Genomic DNA, 21,494 nt, shown 5'->3' with positions numbered 1-21,494 from the left:
TTTGTCTTGTTGCTTTCTACATAATGAACGTCCACATATAACATCATATGATAGACTAAGACTTTAGTTTCTGTATTTCTCATGCAAAATATTTGCTATATATAATTAAATTTTCTAATAAATTAGTATAAATAAATATTATATTTAATGTATAAATTATATCTAAAATTTGTATATATAAATATTTTGAAATATATAAATTATATTTTAAATTTATAATAAATAATTTATATTATAATACAAGATTATTTTTAATTATTGAGAAAACATTTTAAAATATTAAAATTTTATTATAAATAAATATGATAAATAAAAATTTGAATTAAATAAAGAGTTATAAAAATAACTAAAAATACTTCCGTTAAAACTTAAAAACATTATCACATAAAATAATTGTTCATTTTTAAAATATAGATTGACTAATGATAAATAAATAAATAAAACTCACAATCTTGAGATGAAGCATGAGATTTTTGTTAGAATATATGATAATATGTTCTGATTTATTATAATACTTTGTTGGAAATCTTGTTTAGCATCAACGCACTAAGCATATTGAAATGGATATATATTTTATTCGAGAAAAGGTTGCTCGCGGCCAGGTTCGAGTGCTTCATGGCTCCTCACGTTATCAAATTGCAATCAAATTGCAGATATTTTCACCAAGGGTCTTCCGCTGGTGTTATTTGAGGATTTTTGAAATAGTCTTAGCATTCGGCGACCTCTTGCTTCGACTGCGGGGGTGTGTTAGAATATATGATAATATATTCTGATTTATTATAATATATGTTAAGCGTATATTTAGTTCCTTATTTATAGCTAATTTGTTTCCCAATTTTAGCCAAATTATACTCTGTATAATGTGTATATAAACGGATGATTCTAATAGAATGGATCAAGAAATTATTCTCTTTTAATTTTTGAAGTTTATAATATGTACTAATTCATTTTATTTTATTTTACTTTTTCGTATGTACAAATGTAACAATAAAAATTTAAAGCCTAGTATCTAATATAAATTATCCGAAACTATTATCTCTGCAATGACTCTAGCGATTTATTCTTTTTATTATTCTGTATATGTATAATATTTTTAATTTTCAATATAAAATTAAATAATATATAGATATTAACCTATGTTAAACTTAAAATTGAATGATTAAATCATAAATTCGATTTTTAAATTTATAATCATATTTTTATTTTAAGATTTTATCCATAAATTTTTTTATATAAATTTGAATAATTATCTTATTAGTATTTTATTTTTAGACAATCATTTTTTAACTAGTGTTTTTTGTTTTTTTTTTCCAACAAAAGTGTTTGCAAGAATTTTTCTTAACTTTTGGTTTGCCTATTTTTTAAAATTAAATTTTATCTTTTGAAAATAAATCATTAATACTTAAAAATAAATTTGTAACATAATATAAATTATTTATTATAAATTTAAAATAAAATTTATATATTTTAAAATATTTATTCATTATAAATTTTAGTCATATCAAAAATTATCTTTTATTAAATTATTAGTTAATCTTCTTTTTTGACTAATTATTTTCTCTGTTTATCAAAATTACATTAATAACATAATTCAAACTTACGATAATATACATATTATTTCCAATTCTCTTATCACTAGATTGACTCTAGTGTTTATCTTCTTTTTTTTATCCATGAAAATTGAACACAATTATCGGGGAGTTTACAACATTCACACACCTAACTCAACCAATTAAGATATATTACAAAACATGTGAATCAAATTTAAGTGTTTAAACACAAAATATCTTTTAATTGCAAAGTAACACAAAAGAAATACAAATTATTGTTTGGATATCACTACCTATTAGAGAAAAACCTAACATAAAACATAAATAACTACTTAGAAGACAGATCTCATCTATATTAACATCTTCAAGTTTAGTCTCACTTGCGAATGGCAATAAGTCCAAATACCATAAAATCAACATGACCCAATGAATTTTTTCCATGGGAAGTAATCTCTCTTAGAATTTAGGGTTAACAATCCATTGCAATCTCCACTAGCTTGGTTCTCTAGGCACTTTCTTACAAACACAACTTCTTCATGTAATAATGTATGATCACACAATATTCATGGTTTCACTTAGTTTCATAAAACATTTTTAAAAAGGCGCCTATTTCTTTAAACTATATCCTCATTTCAATCCCGTAACATAAGATTATTTTGATATTTTATATTCAATCATGCATACATTCATCATCTCATTCTCAAATCATTAGATCAATTATCTAATCACAAAAGGTATTCTTTAATTAGTTGTTTTTATGATTTTTACATATATTATTTCCTTTTAAAAATATTAAGTTAAAAAGTAAAAAATTTATAATTATTGCATGTACTTCTTTAACTTCACTACAAGAAATACATATATCAATAATTTTATACATGATCATTACTCTTCATTAATTAACTTCATCTAAAATTATCTCTTCAACGAAAAAATTCACCTTTTTAATTAGAATTTTGTCACAAATAAACTTCTTCAAATTATACACATGATTTGTTTACTCCTAGCTTTAATTTTCAATTTTCTTAACCTTTAAAATCATTATTAAATTATTCAAGAATTTAAATAAAGTTAAAATAGGAATGATTTGAAAATATCTTTGTTTGGTGCTTGGACAAGAAAATACACTAAAATCAATTATTTTACAAGTCCATCTCAAAATAAGTCTCATATAAAAAAAATCTCAAAATAAATATCATTTTAAATTTTTAATATAATATTAATTATTATTTTTTTCATCTACATTCTTAATAATAGAGCTGTCAAAATGGGCTCAGCCCGGTGAGCCAACCCGGCCCACCACGAGTTCGAGCCGGGTTAGGCTAAAAAAAAATTAAAAATTTCAGTGTGGGCCAATTTTAAACCCGGCTCACCCGGGTTAAACCCGTGGTGAGCCGGGCTGACCACCAACCCATAAAAAATAAAAAAACCTTATGCTATTGGGCCAACCTCATTCTTTTCCGCCCTAACCCTAATCAGTTCTCATTCTCACACACCCACCCTCATCAGTTCGCGCCGCCGCCGCGAGCCAGAGCCCAGGAGGCGCTTCTCTTCGAACCCGCTCTTCACTCTCGCCGTCTTCATCGGCCTTGCGTGGAACTCCGAGTAGCAGGCGTCGTCGCTAGAAAGTGAACTCGCTATTCGCTCACGAATAATTTTTCATCCTTTAGCTTCAGGTAACGTTATATGGTTTGTTGTTTGGGTAGGATTCAATTCAATCTCCATTTTTCAGTTTTCCTATACTTATATTTTAGTTCATAGTTAGTTTGTTTTGTGACTGTTTACAACTTTTGACAATACTATGCTACGAAATACTTCTTCTCCACTTAATTCTTACTCTGGACTCTTGATGTATTCAAATGGTTTAGGTGATGGAGGGTATTGCTGGATGAATATGTAGTGAGGAATGGGGATAAATTATGGGATGTATATAGAAGTTTTGGTTGATACTTGTTACTCTGTCTAAACTTGACTGAACCGAAAATTAACCATGTATCCATTTTGTTTGAATTCTCAAAACAATGTTTCTACAATTGTGGTTTTCATTTTTATTTGTTACTCTTCCATTCCATCTAAGCATTCTACTGGACAAGATTGGTAGATTTTTATTGCATTTATTTTTTAAAATATTTTATGCCCAATTCAATTATTATTTTGATTAACTTTTTAGGCCTTGGAGCTGTCTGGAACACTGCAAAGGTGGAAGCGGGGTCAATTGTTGCTATTTTTGGCCTTGGAACTATTGGGCTGGCTGTGAGTTTCTCAAAAGACTAGTAAAATTTTTCTTTTTTGCTTCGTCTTGGGGATTTCATTTTGACTAAAAATTCATACTTAATAGGTTGCATAGTGTTTCTGCAGGATTATGGCATCAACTTTGATTACATAATTTAAATTTTTTCAAATTAGGTGAGTCAACCCGTTTAGTCCACCAACCCGTGGTGGGTCGGGCCGGGCTCAACTTTTTTCAGCTTACCAATAAATAAACCGGGTTGGGTTGATCCACCAATAACTCAACCCGTGATGGGCCGGGCCGGACCGGGCCGGATTACCCATTTTGACAGCTCTACTTAATAACATTATATATATCAACACCAAAAAAGAAAACATTATATATATATATATAAAGAAAATAACTTAACACTGATTTCTCTTATTTTTGAAGCGAGGGAGAATATAAAAAGATGATAAAGTTGCGTTATTGAGTAACCTAACCCACTCTGAACAAAAAAAAAAAAAAAAAAAAAGGTGAAGACGGAGCAGTGAGGTAACCTCTTCTCTGTTGGATTTTCCTTGGTCTCTCTGCATCCATGGCGGCTATCAGTCTGAGGAAGGGGAACACGCGCCTGCCGCCGGAGGTGAACCGCGTGCTGTACGTTCGCAACCTTCCCTTCAACATCACCAGCGAGGAGATGTACGACATCTTCGGCAAATACGGCGCGATTCGCCAGATCCGCATCGGAACCAACAAGGACACTCGCGGAACGGCGTTCGTCGTCTACGAGGACATCTACGACGCCAAGACCGCCGTCGATCACCTCTCCGGCTTCAACGTCGCCAACCGTTACCTGATTGTGCTGTATTACCAGCAGGCTAAGATGAGCAAGAAGTTCGATCAGAAGAAGAAGGAGGACGAGATCGCGCGTATGCAGGAGAAGTACGGTGTTTCCACCAAAGATAAGTAAATACTAAATGAATAAATAGTTCGTCCTCCTCGCAGATGCTTTAGATTCATAGATAGTTAGGGTTTTCCAGACTTTTCCTTTGGTTTAATTGTACTGTTATTGGATTTATTGGAGTCTGGCACAGGCACAGTGAGCGCGCATCGATGAGAAAAAAATAAGAAAAATGAAATTAGCTTCTCCATACACTAGAATTATCTTGTAGAAGCTGATATGAGTGGAGAAGTTTTTTATTCTTGTCCTGTGCATGTGCAGAAGCGTATGTAAGGAATTATGAATGTTTACAATGTTACTTGTGAGAATGAAATGAAATTTAACTTTATCCAAATGCTTAGGGTTATTGGTCAGCTCTTTCTGAGAAACTCGCTCTTTGGACGTTTATCTATATCTATCGTCTATGTCTGGTTTAATTTTATCGTTGTTTGACTAAATGCTAAAGTACTTATTCAATAGTGTGAACTTTTTCGTAAGTCTGAAGTGGAGGGACTCAACTTTTTCGCCTCCAGCTTTTGAAGGACCTTGCTCATTGGTAAATTTAGTTTTTTTAGCATGTGCTCTATTTGAAAGTATTGAATGAGAATCAATGAAATTTGTTTCTGCAAGTTGAGTGTATGAGGTTCCTTGAGATTTTCCTTCTGTTTTCCTAATTTGAGTTCATGTGGTTTGACATTGGTATATGGTGTGTTGAGCTTCTGTACCTATTTTCTTAATAGTTGCTTCTGCACATTATATGTCTGTCAAGATGTTTGAACCATGCCTCTTGGTCCTGCGTATTAGATTTCATCTCAATTTCACTTTATGAATTGGTCCATTTTGTCCTCATTTGTTGATCAGCTTTGGTCCCTTTGTGGTGAAGGGATAGTGTGTTTAATGGAAGATTTTTTTAGTACAATGACTATTCCTGAAAGTCTCTCTAGTCTGATCCCTAATTTTGATTGGATATTTTTGTTCCTAGAAAATCATTTGCCTCGCCTGAGGCTCTTATATTTTCTGCTGTCATATATACCATGTTTCATTCGTTAAAATTGTATGGTCTGTTTGATTCATTTAGAATGAACTACAATCACTGATTCTCTAGCCTTTGGGAAATTTGGTAGTGTGAATTCTGAATAAAGCTCTTGGTTCTGCAATCACTTGCCAGTTGCCACATTTTCTTGTTTTAAGTGAAAATTTTGGGAAACATGGTGTTTTAATGGAACCCATTCATTTAGTGAAAATTTTCAAATTTGAAGGTACTTAAATCCGGTGTTTGTGAAGAATTGCCTTGGGTTCAACATAGTGATTCTTATTACCTTGGTCCGTCTTGTATCATATGCATCTCAGATTTATACTTGAAAGAGGCATGTCTTCAAAATCGTAAAGGCATTTTTGTATCAGGTGAAAATAGCCAAAATTGATGTGGCCTTGTATTGTCCCATTTTAATCGAAACTCATTGATCATGTAATCGTTTTTGTTTCTGTAAGAGCCATGGACCATTTTTGTGCATCAAATATCACTTAATTTCTTTCATATTATTACATCCGAGTGTTGATATGGAGCTGAATTCAGCATTAATTTCAAGAGTGGAAATCTTATGTAATGCTTCTCTCAGTGTGATTAAAAGTGTATTTAAATATATAAACTTAACCATGAACATATTTGAACCTATTGTTGAAAAGGAATCAGTACATATTTAAAAATTCTTTTAATTTGATTCCTGAGTGAGAAGCGATTATAGTACAAGATTCAATTCAATTCTACACAGGAAAGAAAAGAAGAAAAAACCGAAACCAACCAATCAAACACCTAGCATACGTCCAAATTTCTCAAATGTTGGTTCAAGTTATTTTCCCCCTCTAATTTTGTATGTTTTCCACCTCGACCCATTCCTCACATGTATATTCCCAGTCCCAACCAAACAGCTATCAGGCACAACACTCCTTGATTTTTCACTCACCACCATCTGCGCCAGCCAAAGACACAGGGCTGAATATCTATGCATAATCCCCAATTAATATAAGCTTGAATCACGCCTCTTCTTTGTATTAACTTCTAGGTTTCCTTTGTTCATCATTGCAGCAAACTCGTCATAGTTAATCCGACCATCCTGCACAGACAAACAAATTTTTATGGGTTTTACTTTTTATTTAATGAGTATCATTCATGGTTTAAAAGTTTTTAATAAATTTTAACCAAAGTAGAGAATGTGTTAAAATGAGTGTTTTGGAAAGTGTTACTAACACTTCTCTTAGAACTAAAAGTGTGCATGTAATTCACGCGGGATAGGACTTACATTATCTGCATCAACTTCTGAAATGATTTCCTTGATGTCCCTGCCATCGTGCATGTTAAACTCATGGAGAGCCTGCTCTAGTTCTTCAATTGTAATGTACCTGATTATGACAAAGCAATTAACACCATTCAATTTCCAAAGGGGTGGCTGATATATATATTCAATCTATTGATTCTCTTTTCTCTTTACCCGCTGTTATCTTTATCGAAGTATTGGAAGGCAGTATAAAGATGATCTTCTTTGTTCATTCGGTTCATGTGCATTGTTGCTGTAATGAATTCATCATAATCTATGGTTCCATTGCCATCAGCATCTGCCTGTAATATATAGGAAAGAAAAGAATCTAAATAATGGCATTGGAGAGAGAAATTACTATTGGGGACAAGTTATTTTTTTTTAAAAGAAGTAACTTACAGCTTCCATTAATTGCTTAACTTCTTGTTCTGTAAGCTTAGTCCCTTGTTTTGCAAGACCTTGCTTGAGCTCTTCAATTGTAATGGTTCCACTGTTGTCAGTATCCATTCCCTTAAACATCTGCTTCAATCCCATTATTTCTTCCTCTGACAGGCAACCCGCGATGACCTATGTAAATTTAACATCACATTATTAAGTTATACAACAATTTCATTATTCATGAAAAATGGAGAGCCAAATAGCATTACCCTTAGAGCAACTTTCTTGAACTCGTTCATTGCTCTGAACTGTTTCAGTCTATTCAGCACTGCGTTGTCAAGAGGAACATCTGGTGCTTCTCCATCCTCCTTGATCCATGGATGATCTGTTTTTTGCATATGCTATTAGAATTGCATTCAATTTAAGATGTTCATAGAAAGGAAGTCAACTATTATTATACTCACTCAGAACTTCGTGAGCCGTAAGCCTCTGCCTGGGATCTGAATTCAACATTTTCCTTACAAGATCCTTCGCTTGAGGTGAAATGGAAGGCCATGGATCGCTAGTAAAGTCAATATGGCCTCGTAGTATTGCATTGAATATCCCATTTTCGGATTCTGTCATATCAAAGCCATCAATTTTAGAGGCATTCTATTTTGTTAATCAAACACTACATACTCTGATAATATAGAAGTAGCTTTAATATTGAGTGAATGAATCCAAACCTGCCCAAAATGGAGGAACACCACATAGAAGAATGTATAACATAACACCAATACTCCATATGTCAACTTCTGGCCCATATCTTCTCTTCAACACCTCTGGAGCAATGTAATATGCACTGCCAACAATGTCTTTAAACACCTCTCCTATCAAAAAGGAATGAATTCCATATTAAACTATGGTTCATTTGAATCTGAACATTGTGCTATCATGCATTACCTTCAAATTGAAAATTGAACCTGATAATATATAAACTAAAAAGACAGAAGAGAGATGGGTGAGAATTATTCACCTTGCTTGTAGAAAACTGAGAGACCAAAATCAGTGGCCTTGAGAGGTGCATTCTCATCTTTGTTCAACAAGAGGAAATTCTCAGGCTTGAGATCTCTATGAATGACCCCCATGGAATGGCAGGTGTGGACAATCTGAACAATGGTTCTCAACAATGAAGCTGCAGCACGTTCAGTGTAATGTCCCTTGGCAATGATGCGATCAAAGAGCTCCCCTCCAGCACACAACTCCATGACCAAATGAACAGATTGCTTATCCTCATACACATTAACAAGCTCCACAATGTTAGGCTGGCCTGAGAGATGGTGCATGATCTGCACCTCCCTCTTCACATCATCTATATCCTCCTTGTTCACCAGCTTCCTCTTGGCTATGGTCTTGCATGCATATTGCTTCCCTGTGCTCTTCTGTGTGCACAAATGTGTCACACCAAACTGCCCTCTCCCTAGCTCTTTCCCCATGCTGTAGCTGCTCCTCACGTCCTCCATCGGCCTTCCAAGCACTGGTCCGATCGGGGCTGGCTTTGAGTGCTTGCCAGGATGATGAGAGGCTGGCTTGGATGAGGGTGGTGGGGTAGTCGCACTTGCACCACCCTCGTGGTTTGGTGGGTTGGATTCTCCCTTGTTCTCAGGGTCATTGGTGCCACCTGAGCAACAATTGCCCATGGTGGAATGGAAGGGAGAGCACGAACAAGGAGGGTGGAAGGGAAGGGAAGAGAAGGGAGAGTAAAGGGGTCAAGGTGGTGAGGTTTGAGAGATGATCAACAATGTTGTTGTTGATGTTCTCTGAAGAGAAGGTGGTAGCATGGGGGGATCCAAATGTGTTTCTTGTGTTGGGAAAACAAAAAATTATCTAAAAAAAACTATGGGGAAAAGGAAAAGGTGTTAAAAAGAATGGCTTTGGTGAAGATAATTTTAGGGGTGTTTGGCATTGGAAGGGTAAGGTTTTATTCGGACATAAGGGTGGGGAGGAGTTTTCGGAGTGAAGAATAAAAATGGATTTTGGTCTGTTATACAGGTCAAAGGATGTGGAACAACTCACTTAACACATACTTCTATTCTATTTTTTGTTTTCCTGCCCAAAATGTGCAAGTGTAAACCTGTCCTCAACAATACTATTAAATATACAGTTTTTCTTTTAAAAAAAAAATTTGAGTCAATACACCTAGCCACTTGGAATTAGTTAACTAAGTAGTTTTATTTTATATATCAAGCCTAATTTTATTTTTACCTTTTTTCTTATACAACAATATTTACACATAATAAGAGGAGAGGTAAATGTGTATATTATTATGAACTTCTCTATAATTACTTATAGTAGAAAAAATAAGAAAATATAATTTTTTTTAAGAGTTAAAGTTAATTTATGTATAATTTAATTTATACATAAATTAATTTTAACTAATGAAATAAGCTAATTTTATTTTATGAAAAAAGTATATTTGTTCTCTTTTCTTATTTTTTTTTCTTTCCACAAGTTTTTTTTTAAAAAAATTTATTCAAACAGATTTTAAATGATATAATTGAAAAGAGATGGGAAAAAAATGCGTCGTAGAAAAGTGAAATAATAATTTCACTCATACTACCAGCTTCAATTAATTTAATCGTAATTTCATTAAAAGTATTATTCATACATGGAAGTCCTAATGTAATATCAGTTGTTAAAGAGTTTATTTGGCTCTATGTTATTATTATATAATAATAACTCGTGTTTAAAATTGCAAGTGTTTACTTAAATTGACGAAGATAACTTGTGAGCTTTTGTAAAGTCTTTTTTATAAATAAGATTACTTCAATATTCCTATCAATTGTAATAATTTCATCGTGGTCTCAAGTAATTAACTTAAGCTTGCATGTAGAAGGGCATCTCTAACGAGTAACGAGACTTGTTCTCCTCATACTTAAGAGTAAAAGAATCTCAAATATAAAATTTGTTCTATTGAAGACATATCAATTATAAAATGAGTTGTTTCTTCCGACAACAGTTTCTTCCAGATATTGTGGGATCATGCTTTAATATATAATAATATAAAATTACTTTTGTTTCACTTTTTATATTTGTTGACCATCTTTTATCATCTATTCTATGAAAAAGGAACATTTTGTGTCAAGAAAAACGAACGTTAAAATTACTTGCTGAGCCAAAACCAGCTTCACATAAGGAATGGTATATAAAATACGTAACCTTAAAATTGAAACTAGGAGACTCCAACTCTTGATCTAAAATGAATACACGTTCATACCAAAAGAATTCCAATTCCTAAAGGTAACATGGACATCCCAAAAAATCTTGCTCTCATGTACAATGATGGATGGACCCAGTAATGACAGAATAATGTAAATCAGTATGTGGGAACTGATGGATCAACCTGGACAGCATAGGCATGGATTCCCCCAGAAAGATTGTATACTTTCCTAAAACCCTGAAAAATTCACCAACCAAATCAACAACTCCATACATTTCTTATATTACATAAAATGAAAAGGAATGGGTAAAATTGGAAATCATATGGAAAACAATATAAGCTACAGCTAAAAAAAAAAAAAAGACTTAATTGAGTTTTTATTACTCTAGTATTATAATTGTGTGATTTTGGTCCCTAAGGTTCTAATTGAACAATTTTAATCTTTCAAATATCACAATTGTACAATTTAGTCCCTCAAGTATCATAATTATTTTTTACGTATTTAAGTTATATATGTTATAATTTTCTTTCATATATTAAATGATGTATATTTATTATTACTAATATATGTAACTTAAATAAGTAAAAAATTATATCATTGCGATATTTCATAGGCTAAAACCACACAATTACAATACTTGAAGGACTAAAATTGCTTAATTAAAATTTGAGAGACTAAAATCGCACAATTGTTCAGGAACCAAAAACTCATTTAAGCCAAAAAAAAAAAAAAAAACACATTATCATCCCACAATGACACCTAGTTCACTAAATTACAGATTACAAACAATAATCACTTCACTGCAACTTGTGAAAATGAGAATTAATTTCTAAATTGCATTTGGGAATTTTAATTCCATGTTATACTCACTGACATCACAGTCTTTATCTTGTAAGCAACATAGGGATGTTGCATGTCTAAAAATCATACAGTTATAAATACAGTATAGCAATAGCTGTCAGCATGGCTTTGCAGTTACACTGATACCAGAAAGTAAATAAATGAAGAGGCAAAACACACATACACGCACTTGCACTTAAAGGCCTGACAAAAAGGGATTTTTTTTTTTTTTTTACCTGTGACTGCAACCACTTGGCAACCTGTAATGATCGCATGCCATGATGACACTGCATTCAGAATTCAGAAGTCAAGTTATTGAACACACAAGCACAAAAAAGAAAAGGCATTGCTGAGCCAAATCCAAATTTAATCATCTAGAGCATTACAGCAACAAGTTAACATAGCGGTAGCGGACAGTAAGACTACAATACTAAACGGCAAACTAGAAATTCTGAAGAAGAATGAATTTAAAATTCAAAACTGGTTCCTTCTTAAATTAAATACTACCTCTAGTCCTACTTGTAAACAACAAATTGGATTTTTCTTTGGTATTAATTATAAGCAGCAACCATTAGTTTTTAAAATTACTTAAGAGTAAATGTCTTTTATACCCTTTATTTATTGTTAACTCTATTTCCTATGCATTTACTTATAATTAACATTAAATATAATGGCCACTTAAAGTAAAGGTTATATTTGAAATAAAACTTGATTTTATGATAGAATTAATTAAAAGTAAACATATTAATTACTTTTTTTTAGTCTTATGATTTGTCCTATATTACTTATAATTAGGACCGAAGGTAGTATCTCAAAAGAAAGGCCTCTAGGAAATCAAACTTTGACTGTAAAGCAGGAGCCTAATCAACGAATTCACTATTCAGGTTTCAATTTTTTTTATCAACTTACAACCTCCAAACCAAATAAGGAGGAGAGGGAGGAGACTAGCAACAAGAACAATAAAGAACCAAACTCAACCCATTTAGAAAACAATAATAATTAGCATTAGAGGTATAGTTTCCTGGATGCCTTCTAATAGAATTGACATCTTTTGGAAGAAAAACTGCACTTACCAAAACATATGTATCCTTTTGAGGGTCAAATTTGGTAGTTATTTCAGGCCCCCAGCTTCCAAATTGGCGGAGGGGAAGAACGGTAAATCCTGGCAAAGATGTTTTGGCCCTGTGCATGATGAGAATGTCATTTAAATGGAGAAAAACCAAATCTGACACGAAAATAGACATATGCAAGATAGGTGGATGATTCCAAAACGTACAGAACAAAAGAAAAACAGATGCACATAAGTATAAGAGCTACTAAATGAATATCCCCTACAAAAGTAGATCCTCTTGTTGCCTTTGAGATGTCAAAAGACCATCAATGTTGAAGTTCTCTCAAAACTTTCAATTGGACTATATATCATATTTTCTCTTTTTCTCAAGCTTTTTGCCATATCAACTTATAATCACTCACTTGGTCTACTTACAAATATTTAACCAAATGCAATCACGCAATAATTCATTTCAATGATTTTCAAAATTAATTAGTTGAGGAAAATGAAAGCATACACTTCTTCAGGCTCTCGAACATCAATTAACTGTGCCTCCTCCAAAAAGTTGGGATCTTGAATTTTCGCATGCAGCTCATCAGGTTGAATGTCTTCAAGAATTGACCCTTCCCTAACATTTAAAAGAGAAAGTTTACGAGACATAAGAACACTCATTGAAAGAACTAACAACAAGAAGTTACTAAGTATTATCCTACTAGGTGGTGTTGACGAATTGGACCAAACAATACCATTAGGCTCTATCAAGAGCCAAATCTTCAAAAAAAATCATTGAAATTAAACACATTTAATTATCCAATTCAGAAACAGAGGCCTGAAAAATGAAAATACCTTTCAGATAAAACCTGCAGCAAGTGCCATCCGAATTTCGTTTTGCACTTTACAACTTTGTTTAAAGGCGCACTAAATGCAGCCTCTTCAAACTCAGGAACCTGTCACATTTTCACCATCAGACACATATTTGCAATCACATAATTGTACAATCGTAATAAAATTAATGGAAAAAAAAACATTTCTATAACCAGATTACTACATCAATTGCTTCCTCTACAGAAACATGATAGAATTATCATCAGTCAAGGGAAATGCAAGAAAAAGCACAACATAATATCTAATTTGCCCCTATCTCGCCTTACCAAAGAAAGTTCATAGCAAATTATATATGTATCCTTTCCTCTGACAGATGAAAACAGATTCATTTATACAAGGCAGTGATGAATACCATCTGAAACTGCCTTCAAACAAATCACGAAAAGTTGCAAATTCAGGGAAACCCTCAAAACAAGGTTTAATCTAATCTAATCTATAAAAAAAAAATACCATTTGTCCCTTCCTGACCCACCCAAGCATTCCTCCATCTTCTTTGGACGGGCAAATTGAATGTTCCACAGCAAGGTCACTCAAATCTTCACCTGAACACACAACACACAAGTACACAACAACAAAGCCTTAGAAAGTTAAACTTGAAATAAACAAATAAATAAATAAATATCTCCCAAAACCTAACCCCACACAGTGGTAGGGCAAAAATAACCCAATTCACTTGGTGCCATTAACCTGCAGAGATTCTTTGCTGAAGATCCAACAGAAGCCTCTGGTCATCTTCTTTGACCAACAAATGCTGCACCAATAGTTCCCTTGGCCTAGCACTATCGGCACCATCACCCCCAGTGCCATAAGAAGCTGAAAAATCAGATTTTTACATGAAATTCGTTTAGCCATATTACAAAAAAGTGTTGATACATAATCTAATGACATCAGAAACAAAATTCACTCAAAGAAACATTGAGGGGCATGTACCTGTTGCTTTGATGGACATAAAGGGTGAAAGAGGAAGTGAAGGTGGATGGAAACGGAAGGTTCTGGGAATAGAGGTGGGAGTGTGAGAATGAGATTGGGAATGAGAAAGGGAAAAGGAGAAGATTGAGGGATAGAGGCAAGATTTTGGAGATGTCACTCCCACTCTTAACTGACAAACTGATCTCAACATTGACATTGTTATTTGCTTCCCCAACACACACAACTCAATTCAATGATAATATAAAACAACAACATTTCATCCTCTAGACTTCAAATCATATGTTTTTTTGACTTTTTTTTTTAATATATCAATTTTTTTTTTTATTTTTCTGAATAATTTCACCTCCATTTTATTTATAAAAATGACCCATGGTGAGAAATTGGTTGGGAGCCGATTTCTCACCTTCAATTTTTATAACATGTAAAGATTTGCAGTGAAAAATCGGTTAATGCGAAATCGATTTCTCAACTGTGTTATTTTGTTTTTTGTTTTTTTTTTTGTTTTTGGTTTTCTTTTCGTTTTTGTTTTTTTTTTCGTTTTTGTATTTTGTTTTTTTTTTCGTTTTTGGTTTTTGTTTGTTTATTTTTTTTTCGTTTTTGTTTTTTTTTTGTTTTTGGTTTTTGTATTTTGTTTTTTATGTTTGTTTTTGGTTTTTGTTTGTTTTTTTTATTTTGTTTATTCAGATTTCTAATTTTTTATTTTCTTATATTAATTTTAAATATTCAGTTTTTTTTAATTTTTTTAGTATTTTCAAATAAAATAATTTAGTTAATTTTGTAGAATAAAAATAAATAATGAAATAATTATTAATTAAATAAATAATGAAATAAATATTAATTAAAAATTTTAACAAAAGATAAAATATTTATATAAAATACTAGAAAACAAAATACAATATTTGGAAGGTTTGATGACATTTTAAGGTTGATAACTTGAACTTCCTTGACGGTAAGGACATTTTTTCTTTGAGTGACCTACATTTCTGCAGAGAGAACATCTTTTTGGTTGTCCTGGTTCAACCATATCCATTTCAGTGCGTATTCTGGATTACTTTGGACGACCTTTTTTATTTCTAATCTTTTCCGGATTTGGTATGATTTGCAGTTCTTCACAATCCGGCCAATAAGATTCATTAGGCAGTTCACCAAATAATTCGTTATACACATTTGAAACATATTGTAATGTGTATACCGGATTTATGTAAGATTTATAATCGTGGTGAACATGCTTACATGCAGCAACAACATGGGAGCATGGCATGTGTAGCTTTTGAAATTTTCCACAGTCACACCAGTTGTCATGTAGTCTAACCGTGAAAGTTCTAGTAGGTCGTGTTTTCCTTGGGTTAATGGTCTCTTGCACCAAAAAACGTGTACTGTGACGATCAAATTCGAGGACATGATGAGTATTAGCCTTTGATTCTGCATCTCTTATGGCCCTATTCATTATTTCCGTATAAACTTGGTCAGCCCTAGGTTTAGCATCGATTTCCTTCCCCCTTTGGATGAATAAGGCATTACATCTCTTATAAGTCGACATGATGATTGCAGAAATTGGCAAATTTCTTGTTTTTTTAAGAATGGAGTTAATTGCCTCAGCCAAGTTAGTAGTTGTTAAGTCTCAATTTTACCTCTTTTTGGATGAGATTTATTGAACAAATTCCACTCATCCTTTGAACCATTGCAATATAATTGTTCTCTTTTTGGTTCATTTTGTGTGCAGATATTACTAACCCAAATTCAGCTAACAATACCTTAATACACCTCATTTTTTGTGCAGGTATTGAGCTAGTGAATTGAGGATGGAAGACCTTAGGATTGGAAATCTAAGGAGCTAAGGAACATAGCAGAGTGGCTGCGCCGGGCGCAATATGAACCGCGCCGGGCTTGAGAAGAGCAGAGCATTCAATTTCTGCAAATTACACATGCGCCGGGCGCGAAACTACCCGCGCCAGGCGTGATCGAGACAGAGAGGCTTGAAACTCTCTGGAAGACATTACGTCGGGCGTAAAATGGAATTGCGCCGGGCTTACAATGAGGCAGAAGGTGTTCAAAAGATTATGCGCCGGGCGCGCAGACTTACACGCCGGGCGCGAAACCCTAATCTGATCTCCCAAGCTCGTATTTGAAGCCATTTTCGAGGGAGAAACCCTCATACATTGGGCGCCTCCAGGAGCTGCGGAAGGGATTCCCAGGGCTTGGGATCGTTCGTGTGCGGATCTTTCCTTCGGTTCTTCCCATCTCTTTTCATCTCTATTTTGTATTTACCCTCATTGTTGAGTGGTTCCACCCATTTTTGTGGGGTTAGATGTAACCAACGTACTCTATTGTAATCCTTACGTTTTTAATGATATATATATATATGTATTGTTTCATTCTTTGTTGTGTACGTTTCTGTTAAGTCTCAATTTTACCTCTTTTTGGATGAGACTTCAAATTCCACTCATCCTTTGAACCATTGCAATATAATTATTCTCTTTTTGGTTCACTTTGTGTGCAGATATAACTAACCCAAATTTAGCTAACAATACCTTAATACACCTCATTTTTGTGCAGGTATTGAGCTAGAGAAGTGAGGATTGAAGATTCTTAGGATTGGGAATCCAAGAGGCTAAGGAGCAGAGAAGAAATTGCGCCGGGCGCAAGATGACTCGCGCCGGGCTTGAGAAGAACAGAGTCTGGAAGCCATGGCGCCGGGCGAGAGAATACACGCGCCGGGCGTGGTCGAGACAGAGAGTGCTTGAAACTCTCTGGAAGACATCGCGCCGGGCGTAAAAGGAAATTGCGCCGGGCTTACACTGAGGCAGAAAGTGCACAGAAGAGTCCGCGCCGGGCGCGAAGACTTACACGCCGGGCGCGAAACCCTAATCTGATCTCCCTGGCTCGTATTTGAAGCCATTTTCGGGGGAGAAACACCCATTCTCACATTGGGCGCCTCTAGGAGTTGCGAAAGGGATTCCTAGGGCTTGGGATCGTCCGTGTGCGGATCTTTCCTTCGGTTCTTCACTTCCTCTTCCATCTCTATTTTGTATTTGCCCTCATTGTTGTGAGTGGTTTCACCCAATTTTTGTGGGGTTAGATGTAACCAACGTACTCTATTGTAATCTTTACGGTTTTAATGATATATATACATGTTGTTTTATTCTTTGTTGTGTTTGTTTCTATTCTTAATGCTTGCTTTGGATTGATCACCCTTTGCATGATTTAAGGTTCCATGGGTATTGGAAAATAACCTTTGAAACTAGTTCTGAAACATATGCCTAGTGGTGATTGTATCTAGGGATAGAGCTTGACCCATTAGTAGTCTTAAACCCTAGCCCGTAATGCGGGTGTAGATATTGGGTACTCAACGGATTGATATTCAATATCCGCACCTAGGCTCTTTCTCTAAGGGATTAGGTTTGAGTAAACTCTTGGGTTGACTAAGCAATGAATTCAACAAGAGATTAAGGATACATTAGTTCGGTTCTTCACTTCCTCTTCCATCTCTATTTTGTATTTGCCCTCATTGTTGTGAGTGATTTCACCCAATTTTTGTGGGGTTAGATGTAACCAACGTACTCTATTGTAATCTTTACGGTTTTAATGATATATATACATGTTGTTTTATTCTTTGTTGTGTTTGTTTCTATTCTTAATGCTTGCTTTGGATTGATCACCCTTTGCATGATTTAAGGTTCTATTGAGTATTGGGAAATACCCTTGAAACTAGTTCTGGAACATATGCCTAGTGGAGATTGTATCTAGGGATAGAGCTTGACCCATTAGTAGTCTTAAACCCTAGCCCGTAATGCGGGTGTAAATATTGGGTACTCAAGGGATTGATATTCAATGTCCGCACCTAGACTCTTTCTCTAAGGGATTAGGTTTGAGTAAACTTATGGATTGACTAAGCAATGTATGTAACAAGAGATTAAGGATACATTAGTGTTACGTTTGGTGAAATCTGACCCCCACAACCTCACAATACCACAATATCATTTCTAACCTTTTCCACTCTCAAACAAATATTTTTATAGCTTTCATTCCAGTAGTCATGATCTTTAATTCACATTCACATGACAAACTACAAATTATAATTATTCTTTAGTCACGAATAGTCAATAAATGCTTATTTTACCTTCTAATCCATGTGGATACGATATTTTTACTACTTGAACGGCCGGTATACTTGACGTGTTTGAGACCGTTGATAGAATTAAACGAATTTACAAATATTAACAAAAGTGTTTCAACGGAAATCTCAACAGTAGTCATGTGTCCCCATCGTCGGCCACCGTCCCATGCAAGAGTCTATTGTTCTTTTGGTATGGTGTTGAGCCATTCAATTACACCTTCAGTTTCTGGTTCGCTCCTTAGCGTGTTGTAGTAGTAATTGAATCTTGGCTCAGTCATCCCATAAGCTGTGAAATCAGATTAGGAAAAAATGAACAATTTAGTAATGTTGAAATATGATGAAACAAATTAAAGTAATTAATGATGCTAAGTACATACCCATATTGATGATTAATTTTTTCCGTTCTGTATTCTTGAAATGCCTCATGAAGTTTTAAGCTATATGGCGAATACAGAATACATGCACTGAATTCTCAGGTGTCCAACCACTGCCTTGTCTAGCATAGGCATTTTTGATAGACTCGTGCCTGTCCGAAATTAAGCAAAGGTCATCTTGAGGGCAAACATGTCTTTTGAGATAATGTAGAAAGAAAAATCATGCCTCTGCTGTTTCACCCTCAACAATTGCAAAGGCAATTGGAAAGATTTTGCTGTTACCGTCTTGAGCCACGGCCACAAGGAGAGTTCCTTTGTATTTGCCATACAAGAATGTGCCATCAACTTGAACAATGGGTTTGCAGTATTTGAACCCATCGATACAAGGTTTAAATATCCAAAATACTCTATGGAATTGAACATAATGATGAACCATCTCACCTTGTTGGTTGTATAGTGGCCTTGTTTGCTTCTCAACAACAAATCCATTAAGAAATTCACTCATGGCACTAAGCAACTTGGGTAAATCATGGTAAGATTGTTCCCAGTTACCATGTAAGTCTTCAATTGCCTTTTGCTTTGCCATCCAAGCTTTGCAGTATGAGATCGTGTACCCTTCAGCACTTCATGAGCAATCTTTTTAGCGTCGACGTACACACACCACAAAGTGCATATAATTACATGCAAAGCATGAATTTCCTTTCATTTTCGTCTTATCACTCTGAGGTCGGTGGAAGTGGTTCGTCAAATCCAGTTACCGATACTGTTAATATAGAACATGACGAGGACCAGGTTGAACCACAACAACCACGCATTGGTCGTCGAAACCCAACAAGGAACCGACAACCTCCGAGGTGTGGAACAAGTGAGCATAGACATCATTAAAGTTGGATTGTAATTTCCTGGATTGTAATTCTGTTGTTGTTCTTTTTTATTCGATCTCCTATTTTGTTATTGTATTTTGTTTTTATTTCAAGTTGTTCATCTCAATTAATGTTGTTTTTATTTAAAGTTGTCATTTGTCATAATATTTTATTTTTAAATATTCTATTTAAAATTAATTTTATTCAATTTTATTCTTTAAATTTAATTTTAAATACATTTTTATAATCTAAAATTAAAATAATAACTAAATTAATTATTTAAAATCTCATTATAATTTTAAAAAATCTGAATATTAAAAACTGAAAAAGAAAAAAATTAACAAATCTGAAAATAAATATTTAAAAATCAAAAATAAAAAAACAAAAAATAGGTAAATAAATTTTTTAAAATTTCATCATAATTTTTTTTAAAAATCTAAATTTTATAAACTGAAAAACAAAATAAATAACAAATATAGAAAAAAAATCAAAAAATAAAAATAATTAATATTTATTTCATTATTTATTTAATTAATAATTATTTCATTATTTATTTTTATTCTAAAAACTTAACTAAATTATTTTATTTAAAAATACTAAAAAATTTCAAAAATTTATAATTAAAATATGAAAATAAGAAAATTAAAAATCTGGAAAAAAAAATAAAAATAACAAAAAAAACAAAAAAGATGAACCAAAAACGAAAAAAAAAACAAAATACAAAACAAAATACAAAAACGAAAAAAAAATAAAACAAAAACGAAAAAAAAAACAAAAACGAAAAAAAAAATAAACAAACAAAAACGAAAAACAAAAAAAAAACAAAATACAAAAACAAAAAAAAACAAAAACAAAAAAAAAAACCAAAAACCAAAAAAATAAAATAAAATAAAATAACGCAGTTGAGAAATCGGTTTTACGTTAACTGATTTCTCACTGCAAATCTTTACATGTTATAAAAATTGAAGGTGAGAAATCGGTTCCCCCAACCCTAAACCCTAAACTCTAAACCCCAACCGATTTCTCACCTTAAATAGTAAATGGGTCATTTTGATAAATAAAATGGGGGTCAGGTTATTCAGAAAAATAAAAAAAAAATTAATATATTAAAAAAAAGTCATGTTTTTTTACCCTTTTTCCAAACAAATTAACATGACCTAAATATTTAATCCTTCTTTTAAAAAAATTTATTCTTTTTTATTATATTTATAACATTTGTAAAACTATTTTGTTAAACTATTTCGCTGTGTTGAAGTTAACAGTATATAATTTTTATTTTTATTTTTCAGAACGAGGCAAAGAAGTGTCTGTGTTTTACTAGTTATAATGATTTTTTATTTTTGTTCGTCCTGGAATATCTATTGCCGATAGGCGTGACTAATCTCCTCACTACGTTGGAGGCACCTTAAAAGGTGAGATAACTGGTCCCAAGATTTAACGCGACTGCATACACAAGGCAAGATTCAAATCTCTGATCTTGCTTAAGTGTAAATCAACTCCTATCGCTGAATTACACGCTTAGAGTCATTTATTTAATGTAATAGTGCACAATAAAGTAAGAGTCTACTTTAGTTTTCTAAAATTATATAAACAAGTGTTTTAGTATGTAGTTACATGTTTATTATATAATAAAATTTATAATAAATAATATATAGAATAAATTTTATATTTAAATATATAAATTATATTATATTTAAAGTTTGTATAAAGAAATATTTTAAACATATAAATTATATTTTAGATTTATGATAAATAATTTATATTATGATACAAAATTACTTTAATTATTAATAATTTATTTTAAAAAATATTAAATTTTGGTTTACAAATAAATATAAT

The 21,494-nt window shown here is 33.0% G+C and overlaps 5 protein-coding genes across 5 annotated transcripts; 1 reads left to right on the top strand and 4 right to left on the bottom strand.

Annotated features, from left to right (window-relative positions):
- Window positions 1-3,033: 3,033 nt before the first annotated feature.
- LOC109811431 (RNA-binding (RRM/RBD/RNP motifs) family protein) lies at window positions 3,034-5,057 on the top strand. The gene is made up of 3 exons (XM_020375190.3): window positions 3,034-3,226; window positions 3,721-3,803; window positions 4,213-5,057. Exon 3 carries the CDS (start codon window positions 4,358-4,360, stop codon window positions 4,730-4,732), a length of 375 nt encoding a protein of 124 aa, XP_020230779.1. The 5' UTR covers window positions 3,034-3,226; window positions 3,721-3,803; window positions 4,213-4,357; the 3' UTR covers window positions 4,733-5,057.
- Window positions 5,058-6,399: 1,342 nt separating this feature from the next.
- Window positions 6,400-9,300, bottom strand: LOC109811413 (calcium-dependent protein kinase 34). The gene is made up of 8 exons (XM_020375171.3): window positions 8,411-9,300; window positions 8,121-8,264; window positions 7,860-8,012; window positions 7,665-7,780; window positions 7,417-7,584; window positions 7,192-7,319; window positions 7,003-7,102; window positions 6,400-6,816 (listed from the first exon to the last, which is right to left on the bottom strand). Exons 1-8 carry the CDS (start codon window positions 9,072-9,074, stop codon window positions 6,721-6,723), a joined length of 1,569 nt encoding a protein of 522 aa, XP_020230760.1. The 5' UTR covers window positions 9,075-9,300; the 3' UTR covers window positions 6,400-6,720.
- A 1,273-nt stretch (window positions 9,301-10,573) lies between these two features.
- On the bottom strand, window positions 10,574-14,543 carry LOC109811423 (rhodanese-like domain-containing protein / PPIC-type PPIASE domain-containing protein). Its single transcript, XM_020375181.3, has 8 exons — window positions 14,302-14,543; window positions 14,059-14,184; window positions 13,822-13,913; window positions 13,333-13,433; window positions 13,004-13,114; window positions 12,509-12,617; window positions 11,672-11,722; window positions 10,574-10,831 (listed from the first exon to the last, which is right to left on the bottom strand). Exons 1-8 carry the CDS (start codon window positions 14,495-14,497, stop codon window positions 10,751-10,753), a joined length of 867 nt encoding a protein of 288 aa, XP_020230770.2. The 5' UTR covers window positions 14,498-14,543; the 3' UTR covers window positions 10,574-10,750.
- Window positions 14,544-15,349: 806 nt separating this feature from the next.
- Window positions 15,350-15,748, bottom strand: LOC145951709 (uncharacterized). The gene has a single exon (XM_083063591.1). The coding sequence runs from the start codon at window positions 15,746-15,748 to the stop codon at window positions 15,350-15,352; it is 399 nt and encodes a 132-aa protein (XP_082919717.1).
- Window positions 15,749-19,012: 3,264 nt separating this feature from the next.
- Window positions 19,013-19,378, bottom strand: LOC145951708 (uncharacterized). Its single transcript, XM_083063590.1, has one exon. It carries the CDS (start codon window positions 19,376-19,378, stop codon window positions 19,013-19,015), a length of 366 nt encoding a protein of 121 aa, XP_082919716.1.
- Window positions 19,379-21,494: the final 2,116 nt, after the last annotated feature.

The sequence above is a fragment of the Cajanus cajan genome, chromosome 9 (genome assembly GCF_000230855.2).
Source record: "Cajanus cajan strain Asha chromosome 9, NIPB_CcT2T_4, whole genome shotgun sequence".
Classification (NCBI taxonomy): Eukaryota; Viridiplantae; Streptophyta; class Magnoliopsida; order Fabales; family Fabaceae; genus Cajanus; species Cajanus cajan.
This window is presented reverse-complemented; position numbering and strand designations above follow the sequence as displayed.